Here is a 21,359-nt window from a genome sequence, read left to right as displayed (position 1 = left end):
TCCTACAGCAGTGAAGATAAATGGCTGGGTTGTTATGGAAACCTGGAGTAAAACTGTGTATGTGGAGACTGGAGGACCTGTGAGGTTCTATTGGCTAATAAGGGTCATGTGACCAAGCTTCTATTGGCTAATGCATATTTTGGGAATATCTCAGGAATGGTACATCCTAGAGAGCTTCCTGGACACCTGATGTACCTGTGTGCCAAATTTCGTGATTGTAAATGCGACGGTACGGATTCCTTTAGTGGACATACATACATACACATATACACTCAGCTTTATATATTAGATAACCCTTACTTTCTTAAAGTAGCTTAAACTTCTAAATTAATAGAGTTGTCCTATATTCAGGATCCTCATCTCTGTCTCTGGAGGATCTGTCCTTTCCTGCATTAGGCTAGGGCTACACGGTGACATGTGTCTCCAAAAAGTTGCGCAACCTTTTTTATAATGATGGTGTCGCACTGCGACATGTGACATGCTGCGACTGCAACACGACAGTCACAAAAAAATCCATCCAAGTTGGATTTTTGTGTGACTGTTGTGTCACAGTCACAGCATGTTACGGTGTGACACCATTGACTGCCATTACAAAAAATGTTGCGTGACATTGGTGTGACACATGTCGCAGTGTAGCCCTAGCCTTACATAGACGAACCATTGATTTAAATGGGTACTGTGCAATGCTTAATTTTAACTGTGGTGGTGCTGCAGGGAAATTTAACACCTACTGTTCTGTCCACCCATTGATTACAGCTGATTGCTGGTGGTCCCAGCAAGAGGACCCTTTGTGATCTGCTTAATCATGTTAATGAGGCCTTAATAAGGTGAGGTTAATGGTTCCTTAAAGGGGTTGTTCGCTCCTTTCCTAGTAATGGCCTATCTTCAGGATACACCATGACTGTCTGATCGGCAGTGGTCCGTTGGTTGTTGCAGTAGCTCCAGCACTGGAAGTTGGTTCCAGAACTCCACAGCTCTGTCCATTGTGCAGTGGACAGAGCTGTTTACTGCAACACAACTTCCATTGAATTGAAGCAGAGTTGGGTAGCTTTTGTGCCCACTTCCGGAGCTGGAGCTACTGCATTACAACTGTCTCTGAGGATGCGGGGTTTAGGACACTATCAGATAGTGAAGACCGTCTACTGAAGTAGACTAACATGTCTCCTTTCTTCTAGAAAAGGTGCCACACCTGTCCGTTGATTGTGTCTGGTACTGCAGCTCAGCTCCCTTAAATAACAAAGGACTTGGCCACAATACCACACACAACCTGTAAACAGCTATGTATTTATAATCATGTACAGCCCCATTAAATTTAATAGCTTATGCAAAATATTGTAAAAAAAAAAAAATATATATATATATATATATATATATATATATATATTTTGTTTATAACTATCAAATTAATTTTAGGGAGTTCCCTGCAGACAATTCTTTTTAGTTAGAATTAGAACTTATTAATATCACAACAGAATTGGAGGCTGCTATGGAATTTATTATGTGATAAGGTCAGTAAGAATCAGTCAACTAGAAACTGATGAGATGAAAACGTGACAAATGTAAACTTTCCCAGTGCATCAGATAGAAAGTTATAGTTTCTGAGTTTCGTGAAGACGATCCATTTTGCTGATCATAAAGTTCAAAAGCAAAGATGAATGTCAAACTTTAAAGAGCAAAACTCATAGTAATATTTTTTTTCAATTAAAAAGAAAAACATTCAGTGAAAACTTTCCAGAAGACTACCTCTTTGAGAACACCACCCATGATCTAGACTTCATCATTCTAAGAGGGATTTTTAGTTTCCTATGTACAGTTGCACTCTTCTTTGAGAGGACCACACCTCTAGAAGACCGTTTTTGGGGTACCATATTGGGTGGTCATCTCAATGACGTGTGAAATGTTTGTGGTAGCACTGTAATATCAAGGAGAAAAGGTGGTGGTTGTCTCTGTGTCCATTGCAAAAGAGCTTCTCTTGCTTGGTTTGGCTGTAGACCATTGGGAAAACTTCTCATTACTTAAGCAGCCCAAATCTTTGAAGAATGTACACATGTCATTCCTGAACTTGACTCCAATGATGGCATAGAGAAAAGGGTTAAGACAACAACGCAAACATGCAAGGCTGTAGGTTACATCATCAGCTATATCCAATTTTTTGATCTGAGTACACACAGAGGTGTTGTAGTATAAGGTCTTCACCAACATCACACTGTTGTATGGCAGTTGGAAGATGACAAATGCAATGACTATGGCGATGATGACCTTGATGGCTTTGTATTTCTCAAAATTACGTGCCCGGAGCAGTGTTCTGATAATCATACTATAGCAAAGGGACATGATGATAAAGGGTAGAAGGAATCCTAAGACCATCTGGGTAATCTTCAGTGTTACTTCTAGACTTTGTAAATTTGCAGAGTATATGGTGCAAACGTCTGTTCCTTTTATGTTCCTGATGTCACTATTGATCAACTCAGGAATGGAGAAAGTGAAGGCCAGGACCCAGATGCTAACACTGGTAAGCTTGCTGATGAGCACAGTCTTAGCTCTGTGACGATGAGCAGAGGGTGCTTGGACTATTGCAAAGTATCTTTCAATGCTCACGCTCATGAGCAGGAACATCCCACTGATAAAGCTCATCTTGGACAGGCAGAATGTAACCTTACACATCTCACTGCCAAAAACCCAATTGTAACTGATGCTTACTGCCCAGAAAGGAAGGGTTAAGAGGAAAACAATGTCTGCAATAGCCAGGTTCAGCATGTAGTAGTCTGTTCCTGTCTTTAGTCTCTTGAAGTACAAGTATCTTAGCATGACCAGACCATTTCCAGCCAACCCTATGAAGAAGATAATGAAGTACATGGGTGGTAGAAAGTGGGAACGGAAGACCCGGACATCTTGTTTCCCACATCGCTCTTCATAATCAATATAATCTAATGTGACGTAGTCTTCTTCTCTGTTCATGTCAGTGGAATTTTCTATCCCATCACAGAACTGTGAAAGTTGAAAAAGTTAGATGTTATTATGAATAGAGCTATGGGACTCTGGAATGGGCGTAACCATGCAGGTAAGTGGGCGGACCCAGCTAATGGGACATAGCCCGCCACAGACATTAGATCTCAAAATTGTCTGGATCTGTCAACAAATGTCTTTGGCTAATTTAAATGGGTTTCCCACTTTGAACTATCCCTTGTAGGGTCTTTGAGAATAAACTGGTCATAAAGTTTCCCACTGGTGGGACCCATGACCAGCTGTAATCTGTACTGAATTGTAATGACAGATGACATTAAGTGTTCCATTACCCTACAGCACCCACAGGGCAAGTTGAGCATTACACAGTGCTCTATAAGGAGTTTAGTGGCTTAATGAATATTATGGTATTATGGAGCTCAATGTATGAACAGTATGTAGTGGGCTTCTAATTTCCCCTTAGTGGGGGCCACAGAAAAAGCACTTTCATATTTATGCAAATGAGGTACCAAGTGTCCCGATGGGAGCTTTCTTTCTTGTAGAGTGCCCAAGCCTGTCTCCACAATCGATCCCAGTGTCTCTACCTTGCCCTCTCATACTGTTCGCCTCTTTTGGAGATGTCGCTCATCTCCTGCTGAATGGTAGTTTGTGGAAGATTTGAGAAAATGCAGGGGACCAGTGACATCGCTGGGGAGAATATGAGAACACAAGAAGGGGGCAGCTGGGATTGACTTCAGCGGTGGACTTGGGCATTTTGGGCTTGGGTACTTTTTGCCTCATTTGCATGTACATAAAAGTGCTTTTTCGGTAGAACGAAAATAGCGGTAAGGGAAGTAAAGGTATTGTTTTACTGACATTTGAGTACACCACGGTATGTATATTTGGAGCTATAGGTAAGTAGTAGTCCATAATGGCATCCACATACAGCATGAACTGATGGCATTAGTACAACAAGGCTGTTCATGTCAGTCCTCTCTAGGTTCACATCCTCTACCAGACCATGCCAGTAACCTGCCTTATTGAAGTGCACATTTTCTATTCTCCGTGCTTCTCATCACCACATCCTGTCTCACCTGGAGTGAAAGCACAGGAAGCCACAGATTCAGAGTGAGAGGGGCGCAGTGATCTGCTTCAACAGCTGCATGACTGTACATGAGCGATGCTCTGAAACAGAGCTGGATTATAGGGAGGGCAAAAGGGGCAAGTGCAGGGACAAAACAGAGCACTTACTGGCATTTGTAGTACTAGTGCCTTTAATGTGGTCGAGAGGCCTATGGGCCACCTCAGGTACCAACGCCCAGGTACAACAACTATACCAGAACACCGTATAGCAACACCCCTGTGTCACGGTTTTTGTTGTGCGCCATGACACATTAACCGTACATGCTGGTTGCCAGGGGCAACACCTTATTGTCGCCGCATGTATGGGCTTTGCTCCCCTTCTCCTGGTTCCTCCTCTGTCTGGTGCTGGAGGGGCTAACTTCCTGGCTGGGTGTGGCCACTAGGGTTTTATCACCTATGGCTTCCAGACTGGAGTCAGTTGTACTCCAGCCTTTGTTGGTGCTGGAGCTTTTCTCCTTTCCTGGGTGTTTTATCTGCCCAGTCCTTGAGGGCCACCTAGTGGGACATCGATGTCTCTCCGATGTCTTTTATGTCATTCCGTTGTCTACCTTCCCTTCACTACCCTTGCATATGTTTGGTGATGTTTATGTATGGGTGGTTGTTGTCTTGTCTAGTGGTTGTTACATGTCTGGTCTGTTGGTGTCTGTAGTCCAGCATGTTTGCTAGACATGTTCCCTGTGTGTTGTGCCTCCGGAAGGGGGCCTCAGGGTTCCCTGGAGGGAGAACCACAAGTCAGTGGGCAGCTCTGCCAGGGGGGCACCATGCATCCTGTCCGCATGGGGCTCCGGTTGTCGTTGTTGCCGCGGCAGGTAAGTGTGTGTTGTTTCTGGGCACTTGCCTGCCGATTCAGTAGCTGTGCACTGTCTGTCCCTTCTCTGGGTTCCTGGGTATGAGCCGTCCTACCATCCAGGTCTGCTCATATGGTGAGGAGAAAGGGCCAGGATTAGGGAAGCAATAGGAGGTGACCTGCTCCCTTATCCTGTCTCTCAGGCCTAGTTGCTCTTCTCGCTCCTCATTGTACAGTGGGAGGGGGAGGGGGGTTCCCCCATTCCCCACCGTGACACCCTGACTTTCTATTATGTCTCCTCTAAATGTCCTCTTTAATATGCTTTCCATCCTACATGATCACCAAACACTTGGTAAGTTCTGACACTGGATGGCATCAGGGCCCAGCGCAGAGACACTCAGGGACTAACATTGGGCATCTGAATATATTTACTGGATCTAGTCTGGATTGTGAAATTAATCTACGGGTCTGTTCGGGGGTCTTATATTAAGATATGGGCGTAGGGTCTGAAATTAATTTAGGGGTCTGTTCTGGGAACTGATATTAAGATACGGGTCTTGGGTCTGAGATTAATACTAATATAGGCAGGTCTGAATATATTTAGGGGTCTGCAACCTGATGTTCTAGTATAAGTCTGTAAAGGGCTCTCCTAGATTGACATCTCTGGACCTCTGCACATGGGACCCTGCTTTTATAAAGAAGCATTCCCTTATAAGAAAGCCTGTGGCTAATACAGGGATCAGGTTGCAGTTGTTGGACAGCTATAATTAATGACTTCCACTTTTCTGAACTATCAAATTGAAATCCATGATAGTTTAAAATCCACCTTTCATCAAATTATAGGATCTGCTTGCTGGTCTGTCCCTTACCTATGCTTTAAACTGCAGCTAAGCTTATTCTAATAGACTGCTGTGTATAGGCACCATCCCAGGACAGGCTCACATACTCACAGGGGAGCAGGGGCTGATGCTGCTGTTGGCAGGATTATTCAGCTCAGTGCCCGCATTCTCGGAGTCTACCTGTAATATAGATAAGCCAGGTTATATACAGGTGTGCCTTTTTTAAATGGAATAGAAATACACAATTTAATATGGCATCTAATTATGACAGGTCACTGGTACCTTTTTACCTGCAGTCATTTTTTAAAATCTCTGCTTGCTGTCCAGGATGGGAGTAATATTGTCTATGTGAAGCTCACAGAAGATTGCCTGTTCTATAATTAGTGGTTGGAGATATACACGTCTTCTTGTGTGTGGCTCAGCAGCTGTTGGCAGTTACAGGTACTGTTCTACGCCAAATGATTCCATGGTGTCCCGTTCCCCCGTTGGGTGCCAAAAGAACGCCCTTTTGCATCCATCATGCTGGTATACATTGACATACCTTTTTTTAACTATATGAAAAACAGTCGTCTGCTGCTCTATTCTATGCAGAAGCATCTGGAAAATAAATCTAACTGCAGTACCCCAGTGGGATCACACAATGGTTTAGTTAGTCATTAATATTTGATTCGTGAAGGTCGGATCCCTGACACCCCTGCTGAGCTCCTGTGATCACCGTGGCCTCTTCGTAGCATACCAAACACAGCGCCGTACATTGTATAGTGGTTGTGCTCGGTATTGCAGCTTAGGCCCGTTCACTTCAATGGGACTGAGCAACAAATAGGTCATGTGACCAATGAATGTGATGTCACTGGCCTAGTAAGAGGCCGCTGTAGTCTCTTCAAATAGCTGATCCGTAGGGGTGGGGGTGGGACCTTCACCGATCAGATGTTGACGACGAACATGAACATTAAACTCCAGGAAAGTAAGGGGGTCATTTTCTATTCTGTAATACGACTAGATTAGGCGTATTTCAGGTGCAGATGGCGCCAGGTCTAAAAAAGTGGGTGTAGCGTAGCAAATGGTCCAAATGTAAGACAGCTAGGAAGCTGTCTTACATGTAGAACTGGTGCTAGATATGCCGAAGTTATGGAGTGGTCGGCGAATCTTCATAACTTCGGCTATCCACCGCCAGCGGTGGGGCTTTATTAAGACTGACGTCTAAAACGTTACCGTTACAGATCACATGTCTGGTGAGATGCCTTCTTCAGAGAATTCCTCCCTCTTGATCATGGGTGAGACCACTGCTGGACTTCCTCATTATGAACAGCTGTCTTGTATTGGTGTTTACAGTATGTGGTGTTGTTTTTTTTTACTTTTGTAGTTTAGTGCATTGGTCACATTTATATGGTTCGTTACTAGTAATTTATGCATTATATTTTGACTTGCCAGGTGCTGATGCACTATTGCCGGCAGTCAAGATTTTTATTGGATTGTCCTGCAAAACAGCTAAAAGGGGAGTTTTGCTAATTTTTGATAAATAAGGTTTGTCTGTTATATGTTGCATGATTTGGGATCCAAATGCTAATAACTATAGTGATGCCAAAATAAAAAAGTTATAGCTCTTGGAAAGCAAAGATGAAAAAAGGAATGAAAAACGCTTGGTCAGTAAAGCCCGGTCACTAAGTGGTTAATCTTTTCCCATAAATCTATACATCAATTTGCTCAGCTCCTCCTGCTCTATAACATGCTGCTGGCAGACTGCACTGCATTTCATGGTGACGGGTTCCCATTAACGCAGGCAGAGATGTGCACATGCCCCAGTGCTGGAGTTCCTTGTGCTGCAGTACGATGGACAGTCCTGGACAGAGGACTCCTATCCTAAGAAGAGAAAACTCCCTTAAAGAACATTAAGTACACAAGTTGTTCTCTGGGCCATCCGCAGCCTATAGAGGCTTCAAGCAACTCTCTGCCAACCCCGAGTGGCAGGTAAATCTGCTTTGTCATGGAAATAGGCATGCATCCTCCTACTGCTCTGCCAGTCTACACTGCAGTTTTGGCATTCTATTCACAAGAATCAGGATGAACGATGCTACAGGTTTTACCTTGAATGCAGCGTGTATTGAACTGCGATGCAGTGCATAGAATGGTGGGAGGACAAATAAAGGAGGGAATCTGGTTGCTTCTGGAGAACTTCTTTTGTTTTCTAGCTTGACTTTCTACGAATTTCTCAGTAATACAGTGGAATTTATTACATAGATAAGAGCGGGGGTATGTAGTTAAAACAATACTAGGAGTAGTAGACGTGCCAGTGTATAGGCCCTGTGTGGTTAGGAGGGCGATGGGCGTAGTCCCAGGTACAGTTATACGTGAGAGCTGTGGGGATGAGACATTTATTCTGGATGATGCCTTTGTAGTTGAGATCTTCTGGCAGAGGAAGCAAATATAGCAAGTCGAGAAAGAACGCTACAAAGGGCTTGTGGTTTCGAGGGATAGGTAGGAAGTGCAGAGAACAGTTGTAGGGAGGGGTTCATGAAGACAAAGCCCCAGCAACCAAATCAATGTGGTAAAGTGCCCCCCAGACAGGGAAATGTGGCTATGCCATGACTTTTCTACAGTACACTCACCTGCAGGATGGCCAGGATAAGAACCAGGAGCAGAGGATCTAAAAAAAACAAAAAAAAAACAACATTATTCTGGCACTGTGCAGTGGTATTATTCCGTTACTATATGGTGGCATTATTCAGTCACTATAGAGTGATTTCATCCAGTCATTATATGATGGTATTACTCAGCCACTACATGGTAATATTTCTCAGTCACTATACAGTAGTATTATTCAGTCACTATATGGTGGTATTATTCAGTTACTATACGATGGCATTAATCAGTCACTATATGGTGGTGTTTCTCAATCACTATATGATGGTATTATTCAGTTATTATTAGTTAATACTATTCAATTACTATATAGTGCTATTATTGAATCCCTATATGGTAGTATTATGCAGTCACTATGCTTTGGTATTATTCAGTTGCTATATGGTAGCATTATTCTGTCACATTCAGGTACAATTAGGTGGTATTATTCAGTGGCTATATGGTGGTATTGTTCAGTTACTATATGGTAGCATTATTCAGTCACATTCAGGTACAATATGTTGGTATTATTCAGTGGCTATATGGTGGTATTGTTATGCCATTATTCAGTCATTACATAGTAGTATTTCTCAGTCACTATATGGTGGCATTATTCAGTCACATTCAGGTACAATATGGTGGTATTATTCAGTGGCTATATGGTGGTATTGTTCAGTCACTATATTATGCCATTATTCAGTCATTACGTGGTGGTATTTCTCAGTCACTATATGGTGGTATTATTCAGTTACTATATGGTGGTATTATTCAGTCACTATATGGAGGTTTTATTCAGTTACTATATGGTGGTATTACTCGGTCTCTATAAGGTGAGATTATTCAGTCACTATATGGTGGTATTATTCAGTCACTATATGGTTCTGTTACGTTCCGCAAAATGCGGAATGCACATGACTGGTATATGTGTTTTGTGGATCCGCACTTTGCGGACTGCAAAACAGCCAATGGTCGTGTGCATGAGCCCTAATAGGGGATGTACTGTCAATAATGAATAGAACCGAATGAAGACAGAACTAATCGTTCCTCCTGCATGTTGTTTGCATCAGCCTATGTAATCAGGCCAGTGCAAACGTGTTCTCATCCATCAGCGCTCGCACTGCCCATACATCAGTCACCTGACACCCCTGCTGCGCTCGTGTGAGCACTGTGGCCTCTTCAGATCCATACAGCGGCTGTGCTCGGTATTGCAGCTTAGGATCATTCACTTGAATGGGACTGAGCTGCAAATAGGCATGAGACCAATAAATGAGATGTCACCGGCCTCAGGAGAGGACACAGAGCTCACCAGATCACTGTGGTCTCTTCATAGCATACCAAGCACCGAGCCATACATTGTATACGGTGATATTATTCAGTCACTATATGGTGGTATTTTTTGATTATTATATCTGCCTTTTTGGTCACTGTATAATTTTAATGTGTAATAAACATATTTTATTATAATCTGTCCAAGTGACAAATAGGGTGGTAAATAGTTATATGCACATTGTGCTCCAGGGTGCTCCTGATATTTATCTTATCTTGCAGGACCCCTGACTCTCACTGGATGTTGGGCTAGGACTACACTGCGACTTTTTGCAGCGCGACTGACTGATTTTAACTATTGAACTACAGCTGAAATCCAAATGAATGCGTTCAGATGAATGTGGAATGTGCAGCTGCCATTCAATAGTTTAAAATCAACCAGTCACGCTCCAAAAAGTCGCAGTGTAGGCCAGGCCGTATGCACATTGCATAGTTCTGAAAAATAACATATTGTAGGCTGCTCATATGCCGTCATCAGTTTCCTCAGATCATGCAGATATTATTCATTTGTGTCATCTTCAGTCCAGTCATTCCTTATCGGCAGATGTTAGTGTCACACAGTGCATTCATATCACGTGGCCGCCGAAGAAGACATGTTTATGACATGAGGATTCTTGTAAGTTACTGAAGTCAGAACATCAAACTTTGTGGAGAGAATGGCTGAAGTTGGCTCGTTCCCCTCTCCTCGGGTTGCATGAACCTCTACAATGCTTCTAACTGCAATACCAGCAAAGAAGGGGCAGTAGGCACAGCTATGGGGTTCTATACTGAGATTTAGGCTACATGCACACGACTGTAACGGATCACGTTCCGTATGGCATCCGTTTTTTTTTTGTTGCAAATCCATTGTAATAATGCCTATCATTGTCCGCAAACTAGAAACAAATAGGACATGCACTATTTTGAGGGGCAACAGAACGGAAATACTGATGCGGACATTTTTTGCGGACCCATTGAAATGAATAGGTTCGCATCCTAGCCGCAAAAAAAACTGAACGGACACGGAAGCAAAATACATGTAGCCTAATAGAAAGTGTATTTAAGTGTGGAATAGGGATCGGGATGTGGAAACTTAACCCGTTTTGGCTACAATTAGTGGATGGGGAGAATGGCATGGTGGAGGAATTGAAAGAGTTCTACGCGCAAAATGCTGGGTCGGCAAGTGTGGGTGTGGTGTGGGATACTTGCAAAGCGTACGCTAGAGGCCTATATATTCAGAAAATTAGCAGACATAAAACTAAATCTCGCGAAACCCTGAAAAAGTTGCAAGCGGTAGTAGTGGAGGCGGAGGAAAGGTTTGTAGTTGCTCCTGACAGGGCAAGTGAGGACTCCCTTATAGCAGCTCAGGCGGGATTGAAGCAGCATTTAATGAAAACGGCAGAAAATCGTAGGTTTTTTGTAAAACAAAAATACTTTGAGGCCGGGGAAAGTTCTGGCAGGCTACTGGCAAGGGTTATTAGAGCCCAGGAGGGACCGTCCAAAATCTTGTCTATTCAGAGGGCTGATGGTTCTCTGGCCACGGCAGATGAGGAGATTCTGTCAGTTTTCCACACTTACTATGAATCCCTGTATAGGACTAAATTAAAGGTGGATTCTACTAATATAGCTGAGTATCTGGCAGAGATTGAGGTTCCAAGACTATCCGCGACGTGTGCAGCAGGGCTAGAAGGTCCTTTAACACTCAAGGAGATGGAATTAGCTTTACAATCATTTCCCAATGAGAAAGCTCCAGGGATAGACGGTTTACGAGGGAATTTTTTAAAAAGTATAGTAGTGTCTTAATGCCCCACTTAATGTCAGTCTTTACTGAATCCCTTCAAACAGGAAACCTTCCCGCTTCTATGAAAGAGGCTATTGTAGTGGTACTGCCCAAACCTGGTAAGGATCCCAAATCCCCTGACTCGTACAGACCAATTTCACTGTTAACCTCTGATATTAAGATTCTGGCGAAAGTTTTAGCGAATCGTCTGCAGTCTGTCATTTCCACTATTATTCATAGTGATCAGGCGGGTTTCATGCCGGACAAATCTACTTCGGTGAATCTTAGACGCCTTTTTCTTAATACTCAGAGAAGAGGTGAGTCTGTCGGAGGGCGTGTCATCCTCTCACTGGATGCGGCTAAAGCCTTTGATAGTGTTGAATGGTGTTATCTATGGGAGGTGTTGCGAGTCATGGGGTTTGGGAAGACCTTTATCTCCTGGGTTCGATTGTTATATAATGGCCCCACTGCTAGGATACGGGCGAATGGGGGAACGTCGGATTCGTTCAGTCTGGGTAGAGGGACTCGTCAGGGGTGCCCATTGTCCCCCCTTCTGTTCGCTATCGCGATTGAGCCGCTTGCCTGCGTATTGCGCTCATCTGACAAGATTGTGGGATTTCCCTGCGGGACTTGGGAGGAGAGGGTGTCCCTTTACGCTGATGACATGTTAATATATTTGAGCAATGTGGAACAGTCATTAGGTCCTGTCATGGCACTTATACGGGAGTTTGGGGATAGGTCTGGTCTCCGTATCAATTGGGAAAAATCTACTCTCCTACCGATGGATGAATCTGCTGTAACTCTGGTCCCGAATTCTTGTCCATTGCAGATTGTGCATCAGGTCAAATATCTGGGGATAATGGTTACAGCACATCCTAACAGTTATATTAAACTGAATGTTGAGCCGTTATTAATCACAATGTTGGATAAAATCAAGGCATGGTGCAAGCTACCGCTATCTGAAATTGGGAGGAGTAACCTTCTTAAAATGATTCTCATGCCCAAACTCATGTATATATTACATAATTCCCCGGTATGGATTCCTCGCAGAATATTCATAAAGATTGATAGGTTGTTTAGAGATTTGATTTGGCGCCATAAAAAAGCACGGATTGGGCTGGACACTCTGCAGAGGGGAAAAGAGGAGGGAGGTCTAGCAGTACCGAATGCATGGTTGTATTACATCTCGGCCCAGCTGCAACAGTTGAGGGGATGGGGAAGAACTCCTGGAGATGTTGCCTCGGCCAGATTGGTGGCACATATTATTGGGCACAGTTCTCCGGTAGCTCTATTGGAAAATAGCGGAATTGTAGGTAAGCTGTCGGGGCACCCCACACTTTTTATGATGTATAAGGTTTGGCAAAAAAGCCGGGCGCTGTTATCAGTACAGGGGTTTACGCAGTTTTCCCCTATCTGGAGGAATCCGCACCTTCCTGAAATATTCCAGTTAGATGGCTTTTCACCCTGGGAGCGCAAAGGAGTGAGATATCTATGTCAACTTCAGAGTGCTGCTGTTTTCAAGTCCTTTGAACAGCTGAGAAATAATTTGGTCTCCCGCACTCGGCCTTCTATCAATTTTTACAACTTCGTCATGCCTTTCAGACACAGGCTAAATCTGTGTCGTTGAAATGCACTGTGGTCCCGTTGTTTCAGCAACTCCTCACAAACAGCTCCTCGAGCGGTCTGATATCCTCTATCTATAGGAACTTGTATGTGAAGTCATTGAAGCAAGGGGTCTTAGCAGTCAAATCTAAATGGGAAAGGGAGGTCGGGCCGATCTCAGAAGAGCAGTGGAAATCGCTTTTGGCGCTCATTCCACAATTGTCAGTTTGCGAGGGGCAACGTATGTCCCAGCTGTTTTTAATACACCGGGTGTATAGGACGCCAGAGTTTTTATGCCGGATAGGTGTTTGGGAAGGCGCGGATTGTCCTAGATGTGGCAGGAGTCCTGCATCCTTGTTGCACATGTTCTGGGATTGTGCGGAGCTCCGGAACTTTTGGTCCGCGGTTTTAGCCCTAATAAAAGACGCATATAATATTGCAGTCCCGCCTGGTCCGAGAGCGTGTGTGGTCGGGATATTAGACGTCAAAAATCGTCATCATCGTTTGGGAGTACAGCGTCTACTATTTCAAGCTAGGAAACTCATAGCTAGATTTTGGCTTAGACCTCAATTTCCGACTAGGGGAGAATTCCTCAATAGAATGTCAGAGATATTACGCTTAGAGAAAAGTGTGTATGTTAAAAGAAACTGTGCTGGGAAGTATGACAAAATATGGGATAACTGGGAGAAATGCAGGCTACAGTGTCCGGTTTAGCCTTTCCTCGTAGTTGGACTACAGGGTAGGAAGAGGCACAGTATTGGTTTATGTAGGCTCTCTATCTCCTCTATCTTAATTTACTCTGGATGCATGCTGTATGCTGTATGAAGGTGTGTAGTACTACGCAGGTCGGGTGGGCAGAGGTCTGATACACAGACAGGAGGTGTACACCAATGGATGTGCCTTTGACATGTTAAAAAGATGTCCAATCTTGGAGTTTGGACCCGCTCCATCGCTTGGGTAGGGAGGGGGGGGGGGGGGGTACTGGGCTTTAGTTGGGTAGGGAGGGTTGGTTTCCTGTTGATAAATTATTGTATGGGAAATGTGGTTCTGTACCAGATATACTTTGTAACTAGAATACGTGATTTTATGTGCTTCTTGTACCATGGTTTATGTTACTTGTGATACTTATGTAAGTAACTATCTGTCCGATCGTGTAATGCTATAGTATTTTTGTCATCTACTGTTGCATGTATGCTGTACAGACTGTCTTCCTTTGTTTTTTTGTGATTTTTTAAAAACCAAATAAAAATTATCTGATTTTAAAAAAAAGTGTGGAATAGGGACTTATTAAAAGATCAGGACTAAACTCTGCATGTCTGCCATTACATGCAGGCAGCAGAGGGAGGTTCCTGCAGCTACAAGCTGCCTCCCAGCTGGAAATGAGCAAACTAAGCCAGAACAAGCCTTTCCCAAACATTACGGTACGGGGAAGGAGGTGGAGATAACATGAATGCCCCCAGTGAAATATATACTACGCCACTTTATATGGGGAAAATCATATGTAGTAGCCGGGGGAGTACACAGATCTCATCATCACTCCCAGGTAATGCAGAATGCAAAGCCCCAGATTTCTGATGACAAAATACGAATTGAAAAAATTGTAATAAAAAAAAAAGTCTCCCTCCGCCTCACCCACTTCTGACTTTTATCTGAGTAAGGGCTCGTTCACACGAAGGTTTTTTGCGTAACGTATACGGGTGGTTTTTTGCGTTCCGTATACGGTACGCATACGGAACCATTAATTTCAATGGTTCCGAAAAAAAAAAACGTAATGTACGCCGTATGCATTTCGTTTCCGTATTTCCGTTCCATTGAAAGATAGAACATGTCCTATTATTTCCGTGGCTCCATTCAAGTCAATAGGTCCGCAAAAAAAAAATGGAACACATACGCAATGTACTCCGTATGTCTTACCTATCCATTAAGTTTTTGCGGAACCATCTGAAAATTTTATGCCCAGCCCAATTTTTTTCATTACTGTATACTGTATATGCCATACGGAAGAACGGAACCGGAAACACTACTGAAAAAAAAATGGAAAAACGGATCCGGGAAAAACGGCCCGCAAAACACTGAAAAAGACATGCGGTCGTGTGAACGAGCCCTGAAGTAGAAAAGGTGTTTCATACAGTGCATTCAGAAAGTCCTCAGACCCCTTTTTCTTTTTCACGTTTTGCTATGTTGCAGCCTTGGGCTAAAATCCCCCCTAACCCCCCCTCACCCCCCTCAATCCACTCAATCCCCCTTAATGAGAAAGTGAAAGCAGAATTTTAAAATGTTTGCAAATTTAAAAAAAGGAAAAAGGAAACTTTTGCGTGAACATAAGTATTCAGACCCTTTGCTACCATGAAACTTAGCTCTGGAGGTCTCCCATTTCTCTTGATCATCTTTGAGATGTTTGTACACATTGACTGGAGTCCTCCTGTGGTAAATTCAGTTCATTGGAGCCCACAGGCATGATTGTGTGGAGGCGCAGATCTGGAGGGGGTACAAAAACTTTCTGATACTCTCAAAATTCCCAAGAGCACAGTGGCCTCCATAATTCTTAAAGAGAAGTATGGAACACCCAAGACTCTTCCTAGAGCTCTCCGCCCCACCAAACTATCGGGGGGAAAAGAGCTTTGGTAAGATAAAAATTAATGGTCACTCTGGCTGAGCCTCAAAGATCCTATGTGCAGATGGGAGAAACTTCCAGAAGGTCAGCCATTACGGCAACACTTCCAGAAAGATGCCTCTCCTCAGTAAAAGACACATGCAAGTTTGCAAAACAAACTACAAAGCTATTCTTAATGAAAAGCAGATCCACAGTGCTCAGGACCTCAGACAATGACCCTAAGCACACAGCCAAGACAACACAGGAATTGCTTATGGAAAACTCTGAATGTCCTTGTGTGGCCGAACCATGGTCCTGACTTGAACCCAATCGAACATCTCTGGAGAGACCTGAAAATGGCTGTCCACTGACAGTCCTCATTTAGCCTGACAGAGGATCTGCAGAGATGAATGGCAGAAGATCCCCAAATCCATGTGTGCAAACCTTGTGGCAACATACCCAAGAAGACTAGAGGCTGTAATCGCTGAGTCCTAAGTAAAGAGTGTGTTCTTATGTCAATGCAAGATTTTAGTTTTTCAATAAATTTGCAAAGATTCCTAACATTTGGTTTTCACTTTGTCATTATGGGAAGTTCAGTGCAGAATGATTGGGAAAAATGTAAACTTTTTTTTATTTTAACAAAAGGCCACAACATAACAAAATGTAAAAAAAAAATGTGAAAGAGCCTTAAGATATTTCAAATGCTCTATAAATACAGAACTTATTCTGAATACTATTGGGGTCATTTATCAAACTGGTGTAAAGTAGAACTGGCTTAGTTGCCCATAGCAACCAATCAGATTCCACCTTTCATTTTTGATAGCTCCTTTAGAAAATGAAAGGTGAAATCTGGTTGCTATGGGCAACTAAGCCAGTTCTACTTTGCAACAGTTTGATAAATCTCCCCCATATATTTCTGAATGTATTCACACCAGACAACTAGCATAAATGCATTGATAAATCACTTGATTTTCATCTATTAGAAAACTGGCTGCCTGCAGCCACCACTAGGGGGAGCTTAGTGCATAGGAATTTATAGACTGAAACGAAAGCTGTAATAAACTGTTTGCACTGAGCTCCCACTAGTGGTAGCCGCATGAAGATGCAGTGTTTTCACTCTGGAAAGAGAAGAATTTCAGAGGTGGGAGCCCCTCCCCCAGGTTCTGTAGCAGATGTGTGGTTTGCCTCCATTGAAACAATGCCACTGGGAGTAGTAGTGTCACTGCTGTGATTCAGCCAAAAACCACATTGGCATGTGGTCACTGCAGTTTTTATATTGATTGTTAATCATTTTGCTGAGAAACAGCTCCTGCACGTTTGTGGGTTCAGTAATGGTTTAGGTCCCTTTTAAACAGCAAGTTGTGTAATAATACATATAGAAGTGTATTTTCTGTTCAGGGTTCCTGGAGAGCTGGATGGAAAATCTTACAGGAGATAATACAGACCTGCTGATTATGATCCAGGTTTCCCACAAACCACTGAAAATAATTTTTATCAGATTGACAGAAGAGGACAATTCAAACAGTTACATATGCTGTTTTTATCTCTACCCTTATGGCCCAAATTTTCCAATATGAGTTCTCCTAGATTCTGGCTTAAATGTGCCAATTTACAGGAAGTGCACGTAGCCTAATTTGCAACATTTAGCACCAAAACTGTGCCACAATTATGATATAAAAATGTGTCTCAAACTAAAACAACCAATAGTTGGTATAAAGTTAGACAAAAGTGTCTATCCATGGACCAAATGTATCATCTAAGATCAAGTGTAGTATCTGTTCTTATGAGCAGTTGGACCGGGCCACTGAGATGGAGAAAATCTACATATAGAAGTCCAACCCAACCCACCATGGGCTGGGTTGCTTGAAAGCCAGAGATGCAAAAGTGTCCCAGGAGTGGTTACCCTGGGGTGCCTCATCTCACTGGGGGTGGGATCCCATTGTGTGATGGCACATTTGCATGAACTTCACTTTCTCACATTTGAGTGCAATAACCTCTCTTTGCCCAGGCTTTCTGGCTAGGCATGTCGGGACCGCAATGACACTGATTCACTTATTATAATTTTTTTATTCATCGTGTGTTCACTTTCCACATTTGTTTGTCACCAGGACCTTTCAGGGTTTCGCTGCCCTTGTGGACTATCCATTGAGATATTTGGGGAAGGTGGGGGGTATGGTCGGAGTGTGTGGCCATCAAGTTCCTCACCCCCCTGAAAACCAGACTACAACTGGGGTGGCAGCTCAGGTGGATGCCAGAGCAAGATGGGCACTTTATCTGGTTTAGCCTCACCTCTGGTTCAGCTGAGGCTAGCTGCTGGTCCCAGACCTTTGCAGGTGCCTTCTGACCCGGAGAGTTGGGGGATGGTTCTGCAATTGACCATGTCTTGGAGGACTTTTTGTGTGGAACACTGAACATTTATATTATATTGTTAGAGCAGTGAGAGCTCAGTTTTCTCATTTCTCATAGTCAAAAATTGATAAAATTTCAACTACTTATAGCTGCCACCAGGGGGAGCTTCAGGGTTTGCAGCATACTGTTTTATTACTGAGTTCAGTGTATAAAATATATGCAGCCATCTCCCTCTAGTGTTGGCAGCAGTCAGAACCTTTGAACATAACTATGTCTATTCACGTGGTTTGGAGCTCTGAATCAGAAAAAGAGAGCTTTTTACCATTTGGTTCACCTTTATATGACATCATGGGTACCTCAGTTTACTATATATTGGTGAAGAAGTTATAAAGATGACTCATGAGTTGTCGGATGCAGCCGTTAACATTGGTGTCACTTACTGAGACTTTTGCATTACACACTTTTGACCATAAACCAACTTCCTCACTTTCATTTTTTATTTTTTTTCTATTTTCTCTCAGTCGGGGGTTTACAGCCGATAAACAAAGGCTTTGTTTCATCTCACTTATATTTCTCAAGAACTTTAAAAAGTCCCTTTTGGCTATAGGTCATGTTCTATGATTTGGAACATGGTAATAACACAATATGTATTTTATGCAAAACAGTTAAAAAAAAAAGTCATGTGTTATCTGTTTTATATTCTTAAAGGAGATGCTGCTCAAAAAAACAACAACATTTTTTCCAAAATTTGTTTGTGGAAAAAAAAAGTTGTGCATCTCGCTTTACAGCCTACTGCAAAATGTAATGTTATCATCTCATTACTTACTAGTAGGCAAGAGATTAATGGCAGATTGATAGATCTACCTCCTCGGATAAGACACAAAAGAGTATAGAAAGCCAAAGGGTGCAGAATGAGGGGGTGAGTTATCTGGAGAGAGCTGACATCAGATAAATGCTGGCCAAAGCCGATGGTGAGACCATCCAGTGGTGTACCCTCTATGAGTGACCATATGACTTCTAGGGGGCCAGGTGGGATCAAGGGACCAAAGCTGAACTCCTTCTTCTGTTACCAACATAAAAACACTGCATCCACTAGGGGGAGCTCAAAGAGTACACAGAGATTGTACAGCTTCGATTGTATTCAATGGTAACTGTATAAATTCTTAAGCACTGAGCTCCCCCTAGTGGTGGCTGCAGGCAGCCAGTTTTGTAATATATTACATGAAGAAAGGCAGTGATTTAGAGCTGTATGGGAGAAAATGTATCAGTGTATTTAGACTAGTTGTCTGGTGTGAATACATTAAGAAATATGGTAGTAAGAATGAATGCTATATTTAGGAAGTATCTGTTCCACTTTTTAATACATAAAAAATGTAAATTCAACAAACATCTGGGGCATTGCACTCCATGTTGCCTGGGAGTGTATGCTGTACGCGTACTGGGAAACTGGGTGGGGAAAGATGGACCATAAGTTTTGCAATGGGACCATATCAAATCTGCGACCATCTGGGATGTTCCAAAGAAAGGGTTGACATCTTGGTTTTCAACATGTCGAATCCTTTGTTCTCACAGCAGATAAACTGCCTCTAGCGGTGACTGGTATTGCCTTATAACACATGCACATGCTTGACCAAGCTAAATGTTCAAATGTATAGGGCGGGGTCATGAGGAATATCTTTCAGCAGAACGAGTACTTGGCTGACCGCTATCTAAGGTGTGGTTATGAGGAGCAGATGTGGGGCAATGGCGCTGAGAGGCAAATTAGGTGACAATAAAAAAATTCTATAAAAAAAGATTAACGTGAAGCAATGTTACCATACAAGGTGGAAGAAGTATTAGATCCATTAAATAGTATCAGTGCACTAGGACCTCCTGTAGTGGGTGATTATGAGTGTGCTGGTGTCAAGCAGCACCGGAAAAGGACCTCATTTTTATATTTGCTATGAGTTTCTCCTCGATGGTCAATTCAAAGCCACCCAACGTCAGCCGCATTTTTCTGCCTGTTCTCTAGATTTGGAAATGTTCAACATATGATATCAGATGGAAGGTTATGCTGGTAGGACCTTAGGAACTGGGATCCCCACTCAGGTCCACAGAGGAGTAACTTGAAACTCCTGTGCCCCAATGCAAAACCTGTAACAGAACCCCACCTACCATGTGCCATTAATAATACTGGTGTCTTCTTATGTTGTGGAGGAGCCTTTTGGTCCCTTAGACACCAGCACCCCGGTGTGACTGGTACCTCTGCACCCCATATAGCTACAACCCATGTCCTAAATGAGAGACTCTAGTATTCATTAAAGGAGTAGTCCAGCCCTAATTACGAATAAGTGCTAAATACTAGATCGATGGGTATCCAACTGCATCCAATGTGCATTTTTTGTGGATTGCACATGGACCGATTCATTTCTGAGGGTCAGCAAAAAAAACAGACTGTCCACATGGAACAAGAATAGTCATTTCTAGAGATGGGAGTGATTGCACACAGAAAGGATCCGTATTTTGCGCATCTGTGGTTTGTGGATCACAATACGGACACGGTCGGTCGTGTGCATGAGATATAAACAGTGTGATTGAAAATTCTGAAATTGTGGAGAACACTGCCCATTCATCACTATTATGTAATATTTTACAAGAACATAATCTCAGTTCTAACTGTGGGGTTGCAAAATACACAGAAATATAACATTCAAATATTGCCATTAAAATATTAAAACATGCAGAAGAAAGTCTACTGGACATCCCGTTATCTCCAGCTCTATTCTAAAATCAGTGCGTGCAGCCTGTGGTATCTGATGGACTCTGCTCTCTGGTTAGTACTCACCACTTCCTTGCAGCTGCAGCATGGTGTAAGGTGATTGGGTTCCTCACTGTCTGTAGTCGAGATCCTGTCTGAGCTGTAGAATTAATGAATCCTTGTCCGCCTTGTATGAACTGTATTTGCTGAACTTATAGAACCTCCCCTTCTTCCTGAATACCAGCACATGCATTATAACACCTATGAACATCTTCTAGGGCAGTGATGGGGAACCTTATAGAGACCGAGTGCCCAAACTGCAACCCAAAACCCACTTATTTATCGCAACGTGCCAACACGGCAATTTACCCTGAATACTGCAGTCCAGTATACTACATTCTCCATGTACTTTGTCATTTAGCTATAATAGCCTGCCTACTCACAATGCTCTGCCTGTGCTGCGCCCTGATGAATGGCAGGAAAAGTCTTGGTACATCATAGACTTTTTCCAGAGTGCGGGTGCCCACAGAGAGGGCTCAGAGTGCCGCCTCTGGCACCCGTGCCATAGGTTCGCCACCACTGTTCTAGGGTGATATACTTCACAAAATAGGACTTAAAATCTTCTAGAATTTTACCAAAACCTAAAGAGGTTCACTGACTTA

At 43.0% G+C, this 21,359-nt stretch overlaps 1 protein-coding gene across 2 annotated transcripts; it reads right to left on the bottom strand.

Annotated features, from left to right (window-relative positions):
* Nucleotides 1–610: 610 nt before the first annotated feature.
* Nucleotides 611–20,879, bottom strand: CCR7 (C-C motif chemokine receptor 7). Of its 2 annotated transcripts, XM_040437701.1 has the most exons (4): nt 20,785–20,879; nt 8,319–8,356; nt 5,824–5,892; nt 611–2,988 (listed from the first exon to the last, which is right to left on the bottom strand). In XM_040437701.1, exons 1-4 carry the CDS (start codon nt 20,804–20,806, stop codon nt 1,921–1,923), a joined length of 1,197 nt encoding a protein of 398 aa, XP_040293635.1. In that variant the 5' UTR covers nt 20,807–20,879; the 3' UTR covers nt 611–1,920. The 2 variants fall into 2 exon arrangements, with proteins under 2 accessions (XP_040293635.1, XP_040293636.1); XM_040437702.1 differs by lacking the exon at nt 5,824–5,892 and having other exon boundaries at nt 20,785–20,851.
* Between the last annotated feature and the right edge of the window lie 480 nt (nt 20,880–21,359).

Source organism: Bufo bufo, chromosome 6 (genome assembly GCF_905171765.1).
Source record: "Bufo bufo chromosome 6, aBufBuf1.1, whole genome shotgun sequence".
Taxonomy (NCBI): domain Eukaryota; kingdom Metazoa; phylum Chordata; class Amphibia; order Anura; family Bufonidae; genus Bufo; species Bufo bufo.
Note: the sequence above shows the minus strand (reverse complement) of the source record. Positions and strands in the feature narration are given on the sequence as shown.